We start from the raw sequence: 7,500 nt of genomic DNA, 5'->3' as shown, positions 1-7,500 counted from the left end.
CCTAAAACGCCCCAGATGTCAGGAGAACAAATACCAGTTTACCATAAATAATCATATCATGGAACATAGTATGAGTTACACCTACCTCGGTTTAACCATAACAGCATCAGGAAGTTTCAACATGGCAGTGAATGCACTCAAAGAAAAAGCCAGAAGAGCTCTTAATGCAATTAAGAGAACATTTTATAATGTCCAAATTCCAATTAAAATCTGGCTCAAAATCTTTGATAGTGTGATCCAGCCCATTGCGCTGTACGGTAGTGAAGTATGGGGTCCACTCAGTCACCAGAGCTATACCCGCTGGGACAAACATCCAACAGAGTCTTTCCATGCAGAATTCTGCAGATACATTTTACGTGTTCAGAGAAAAACACCAACAAATGCATGTAGAGCAGAATTAGGCAGATACCCACTGATCATTAACACTCAAAAGAGAGCACTGACATTCTTTAACCACCTTAGATCCAGCCCCCGAGACACCCTCCACTCCAAAGCCCTCCAAAGCCAAGAGCTAACCCCAGAGAAGAGTCCCCTATGTCAGCTGGTGCTGAGGCTAACTGCCCCCTCTCAGAGCCACTCTGACCAGTCTCTCAACAACACTGCTCTCCAAACACCAATCACAGTCAAACGCATTATAACACAATGTAAAGACAACTATTTACAACATTGGGAAGAAGAAACTAAAAGCCAAAGTAGATTAGAATGTTACCTGGCTCTAAACAGAGAGTATGAGCTGGCAGAGTATCTCTCTACTGTCAGAGATAGAAAGCAGAGACAGATCCTAACCAAGTACAGGCTCAGTGACCACAAACTGGCAATCGAAACAGGAAGACTCAAAAGATCCTGGCAACCAAAAGAGAACAGAACATGTGGTCACTGTACGACAGGTGAGACTGAGACAGAGATGCACTTCCTCCTGAAGTGCCAAACATTCAACGAAGTAAGGAGCATTTATTGGAACAAGTTGAACTCTGTAATCCCAGGTTTCAAGGAGGTTGATGACCTCTCAAGACTGAGAGTACTCCTAGGAGAAGGAGACAAGGCACACCTTGCTGCCCAATATGTATACACATGCCACAACCTGAGGGACAGTGAATGAGACTCACACACACACACACACACACACACACACACACACACACACACACACACACACACACACACACACACACACACACACACACACACACACACACACACACACACACACACACACACGTGTTGAAATGTAATTGTATCACTGTATATATATATCATCAATAATATGTAAACATTTGAAATGTCTGTTAATGTTGTTAATTATTTTGTATTGTGATGCTTTGGCAACATTGTTTAATTTAACTTTCATGCCAATAAAGCCCCTTTGAATTGAATTGAATTGAATTGACAGAGAGAGACAGAGAGAGACAGAGAGAGAGAGAGACAGAGAGAGAGAGACAGAGAGAGAGAGAGAGAGACAGAGAGAGAGGGAGAGAGAGACAGAGAGAGGGAGACAGAGAGAGAGAGAGAGAGACAGAGAGAGGGAGAGAGAGAGAGAGAGAGAGACAGAGACAGAGAGACAGAGAGAGAGGGAGAGAGAGACAGAGAGAGGGAGACAGAGAGAGAGAGAGAGAGACAGAGAGAGAGAGAGAGAGAGAGAGAGAGAGAGAGTTAACTAACTGAACACAGTTCTCTCCTCCTCCTCCATTCCCCTGTGTTCTAATCTTTGAGGTGTGAGACCTTGAGGAGCTGCAGCTGCCTCTTCCTCGCTGTGAAGGCGTTCAGTTGGCGGCTCAGGGGGTCCAGCAGCGTCCGGATGTCGGTTTGAATCCGGCTCTGCTCGATGAGGGGGGTCAGCGGGATGAAGGGCGGGACGTCGTGACGGACGAGTCTCAGCGCCGGCTTCACGACAAACTCCAGATTGAACGTCTCCAGATAAACGCCTTCATACACCGTCGCTATGGAAACACAAAGTCCTTTACCCTGACGAGTCTTTGTGAAGTCGTACCCACCTGAGAGGCAGAGAGAGAGAGAGGGAGGGGTTTCAGGGTAGAGAACATCTCTAATAATAATACACTTTATTTATAGAGCACCTTTCATGCTTAACGAAAGAAAAATCTAAATCCCCCCAAAAAGTTAATCTAAAACAAAGTTTGGGGCCAAAAATATTAAATAATAATAAAAGAGTACAGATGGTGCGATGAGCGTTCAGAAGGTCTTCCAGCTGAATGTGCCGAGCCATCAGTCGCAAAACATCTGAGTTCTCAGAGTCTTCCTCCATTTCTTCCTCCTCTTCTTCATCCTCTTCTTCATCGTCACCATGCCGTTTGTCCAGAGCCGCCCTCAGAGTCCGGAGATCCTGAACATCAGAAGGAGAGGACTCTTTAAAGTAGAGACACTACATACTGATATACACCTGAACATCAGCAGGAGAGGACTCTTTAAAGTAGAGACAATACATACTGATATACACCTGAACATCAACAGGAGAGGACTCTTTAAAGTAGAGACACTACATACTGATATACACCTGAACATCAGCAGGAGAGAACTCTTTAAAGTAGAGACACTACCAGGGCTCTCGACTAACTTTTTTCACCATCCTCCCGGAACCGTCCCGAAATACAATCTAAGCCGTCCCGAAATTAATGTGGACCGTCCCGAATTTAAAATATTAGTTTTTCTACTACTTATCATTAGTTAAAATCATTCAAAGTGACCTTTAACATAAATAAAACATCATACAAATCATTAGATGATAATTCATCAACCTTTTTATTTGAGTAAATCAGTCAATCACATGAACAAAGGCCAAATATATTTAAACAAACACACAAACGAGAAAATTACTAATATTGAATCAAATCAAGTTCCATCCAATTATCAAAAAAAATGCAACACTCTGTCCTGAAGACAGAACCCAGAGTAACCACTAACCAGGAGGACAGTCTGTAACACAGTCAGGAGACCTTTACAAACTGCCCCGCCCCCTCGCACACAGACGGGAGAGAGAGATCTCGTCTGGATTGGAAAGCTCGAAAATCCATCATAGACGCATGTTGTAGTCTTATTGCATATTAGAAACGGAGTTGGATAAACTAAAACTGCGATATAATGTTTATGTAGCAATACTACATATGACATATATTTTTTAAATGTCTCCAGTACCGATAAAAAGTCAGATAACGTCGGAGCTTAACGTTGCCACTGTCTTTAATAATTCCGGCCCGGGCGGAGCCCGTTTAATACCGGGGCTCGGTACCCATCCATACATGGGGAGAGGCGCAGCATATTGCTAAGGACTAAATACGATGGAGGGTTCTCCTCTCAGCCTTATTACCCATAGGGGATGAAGAGGAGTAAGTCAATAAAGAGGCCGGGGCTCCAGGGTCTGGTTCTGCTGTGCGTTTTTTTGATGTAAAGGTAAAACATTTCAGAATTCCTCCACGGGATACCATTGTCATTTTACATCACTCAACCCGCGAAATACACACACTCAGTACATAGCCTACTGTAGATAGACCCGCGAATTTGCGGGCCAGGAATTCGCGGGCACATACAGCTTACGTATGTGTATGTGTGTATGTGTGTGTGTCTGTCTGTCTGTCTGTCTGTCTGTCTGTCTGTCTGTGTGTGTGTGTGTGTGTGTGTGTGTGTGTGTGTCTGTCTGTGTGTGTGTGTGTGTTTCGCGGGTTGCTAAATGTTTTGTGTGTTTATGTTGACAAGGAGGTTTAATAATTGTGTGCTACACACAACGTGCAGTCGATTTCATTTTCATCGCCGTTTGTAGTAGAGTTAGCAGGGTATTTTTATTTTAACTCTCGTCCCAAATTCGTCCCAAAATTATTTGTTATCCTCCCGGCCCCGGGACGACGGGACGTCCTTAAGCTCGAGCCCTGGACACTACATACTGATATACACCTGAACATCAGCTGGAGAGGACTCTTTAAAGTAGAGACACTACATACTGATATACACCTGAACATCAGCAGGAGAGGACTCTTTAAAGTAGAGACACTACCTACTGATATACACCTGAACATCAGCAGGAGAGGACTCTTTAAAGTAGAGACACTACATACTGATATACACCTGAACATCAGCAGGAGAGGACTCTTTAAAGTCGAGACACTACATACTGATATACACCTGAACATCAGCAGGAGAGGACTCTTTAAAGTCGAGACACTACCTACTGATATACACCTGAACATCAGCAGGAGAGGACTCTTTAAAGTAGAGACACTACATACTGATATACACCTGAACATCAGCAGGAGAGGACTCTTTAAAGTAGAGACACTACATACTGATATACACCTGAACATCAGCAGGAGAGGACTCTTTAAAGTAGAGACACTACATACTGATATACACCTGAACATCAGCACGAGAGGACTCTTTAAAGTAGAGACACTACATACTGATATACACCTGAACATCAGCAGGAGAGGACTCTTTAAAGTAGAGACACTACATACTGATATACACCTGAACATCAGCAGGAGAGAACTCTTTAAAGTAGAGACACTACATACTGATATACACCTGAACATCAGCAGGAGAGGACTCTTTAAAGTAGAGACACTACATACCGATATACACCTGAACATCAGCAGGAGAGAACTCTTTAAAGTAGAGACAATACATACTGATATACACCTGAACATCAGCAGGAGAGGACTCTTTAAAGTAGAGACACTACATACTGATATACACCTGAACATCAGCAGGAGAGGACTCTTTAAAGTAGAGACACTACATACTGATATACACCTGAACATCAGCAGGAGAGGACTCTTTAAAGTAGAGACACTACATACTGATATACACCTGAACATCAGTAGGAGAGGACTCTTTAAAGTAGAGACACTACATACTGATATACACCTGAACATCAGCAGGAGAGGACTCTTTAAAGTAGAGACACTACATACTGATATACACCTGAACATCAGCAGGAGAGGACTCTTTAAAGTAGAGACACTACATACTGATATACACCTGAACATCAGCAGGAGAGGACTCTTTAAAGTAGAGACACTACATACTGATATACACCTGAACATCAGTAGGAGAGGACTCTTTAAAGTAGAGACACTACATACTGATATACACCTGAACATCAGCAGGAGAGGACTCTTTAAAGTAGAGACACTACATACTGATATACACCTGAACATCAGCAGGAGAGGACTCTTTAAAGTAGAGACACTACATACTGATATACACCTGAACATCAGCACGAGAGGACTCTTTAAAGTAGAGACACTACATACTGATATACACCTGAACATCAGCAGGAGAGGACTCTTTAAAGTAGAGACACTACATACTGATATACACCTGAACATCAACAGGAGAGGACTCTTTAAAGTAGAGACACTACATACTGATATACACCTGAACATCAGCAGGAGAGGACTCTTTAAAGTAGAGACACTACATACTGATATACACCTGAACATCAGCAGGAGAGGACTCTTTAAAGTAGAGATACTACATACTGATATACACCTGAACATCAGCAGGAGAGGACTCTTTAAAGTAGAGACACTACATACTGATATACACCTGAACATCAGCAGGAGAGGACTCTTTAAAGTAGAGACACTACATACTGATATACACCTGAACATCAGCAGGAGAGGACTCTTTAAAGTAGAGACACTACATACTGATATACACCTGAACATCAGCAGGAGAGGACTCTTTAAAGTAGAGATACTACATACTGATATACACCTGAACATCAGCAGGAGAGGACTCTTTAAAGTAGAGACACTACATACTGATATACACCTGAACATCAGCAGGAGAGGACTCTTTAAAGTAGAGACACTACATACTGATATACACCTGAACATCAGCAGGAGAGGACTCTTTAAAGTAGAGACACTACATACTGATATACACCTGAACATCAGCAGGAGAGAACTCTTTAAAGTAGAGACACTACATACTGATATACACCTGAACATCAGCAGGAGAGGACTCTTTAAAGTAGAGACACTACATACTGATATACACCTGAACATCAGCAGGAGAGGACTCTTTAAAGTAGAGACACTACATACTGATATGCACCTGAACATCAGCAGGAGAGGACTCTTTAAAGTAGAGTCACTACATACTGATATACACCTGAACATCAGCAGGAGAGGACTCTTTAAAGTAGAGACACTACATACTGATATACACCTGAACATCAGCAGGAGAGGACTCTTTAAAGTAGAGACACTACATACTGATATACACCTGAACATCAGCAGGAGAGGACTCTTTAAAGTAGAGACACTACATACTGATATACACCTGAACATCAGCAGGAGAGGACTCTTTAAAGTAGAGACACTACATACTGATATACACCTGAACATCAGCAGGAGAGCAGTGTGAGAAAAAGTTTTTAGAGAGTACTTGTCCATGGACAAGTGAGTTTGGCAATTTACTTGTCCGAATAAATTTTTCACTTGTCCAGAATGGACACAAATTGGGGCCACTGGAATCTTCTTCTTCTCCATCGTATTTTACATTTTCCCACGGTTTTACGACACCGCTAACGTAAGTGAGCGGTGAGATTTTACTGCATCACACATAGGGTTGGGTATCGTTTGGATTTGAACGATTCCGGTTCTGCTTTTCGATTCCAGTCATTTTCGGTTCTCGATTCCGGTTCTTTGAGAGGGTAAAAATAAGTCCCATGAAAAACTGGGAGAAAAATATATTTATGAAAACATTAAGTCAAATCTGTATTCCTATTTACAAATCACTTCATACTGTTTAATCTATTACGGTTATTGAATACAATTATATAAAAATAATCTCTGCATTGTTTATTTAGTTTTAAGTGGTGCAGTTTGAGAATGTACAATTGGCCCAGTCTCCTCTGATGTTACACTGCAACCTGCCTGTGAGACAGAGTCCAACCACACATGTTCAACGCATAGGCCTAATAATAATAATAATAATAATAATATATTATATTTATAGCCTAAGGCCTAGCGCTTTTCTACAACTCAAAGACGCTCGCACGCTTACACATGTCCTGCAATACACATGCTGCAGCTGCCCAGCTGCTCACTGTTTGTAAAAGTAAATAAATAGTATTTTAATTTCAATAATGTACTTTCTATACCCTGCTTCATAAACAATACTGACATCCCTGTGCTCCTCCGAGTCTGGGGGTCCGGGGATGTGAGGAAAGCGCGAGGACACAGGGAGGCTGCTTCACTTCATAAAGGAAATGGCGGTCAATATTAACAACACAGGAGCTAAAACGCTTAATAACCATCATTACGCGTTAAAGAAAGAACATAAGAAAGTTTGACAAAGATGAGGCTGTTAAACGGGCAGCAGATCCGCTGTGTGTAGAAAGAGAGAGAGACGCTGAGCTGCACCATGCAGCGATCAGCTGATACGGAGCATAGAGAGAGAGAGAGCTGCGGTCCGCGGGGCTCGGCCTCCTGTCCTCACAACTCTTATCAATCCCGGGACCGGACAATTGTTATTTCTTGTTCC

At 42.4% G+C, this 7,500-nt stretch overlaps 1 protein-coding gene across 1 annotated transcript in view; it reads right to left on the bottom strand.

The window, feature by feature from the left end:
- cenpo (centromere protein O) overlaps window positions 1–2,377 on the bottom strand; it is a gene marked incomplete at its 5' end in the record, with an annotated part of 7,350 nt that extends 4,973 nt beyond the window's left edge. The window contains 2 exons of the mRNA XM_079695978.1: window positions 1,720–1,991; window positions 2,170–2,377. Coding sequence (XP_079552104.1) covers window positions 1,720–1,991; window positions 2,170–2,377 — 480 coding nt within the window. The remainder of the gene's footprint in view (window positions 1–1,719; window positions 1,992–2,169) is intronic.
- Window positions 2,378–7,500: the final 5,123 nt, after the last annotated feature.

Source organism: Notothenia rossii, assembly GCF_949606895.1.
Source record: "Notothenia rossii genome assembly, contig: scaffold_211, whole genome shotgun sequence".
In the NCBI taxonomy this organism is placed as follows: domain Eukaryota; kingdom Metazoa; phylum Chordata; class Actinopteri; order Perciformes; family Nototheniidae; genus Notothenia; species Notothenia rossii.
This window is presented reverse-complemented; position numbering and strand designations above follow the sequence as displayed.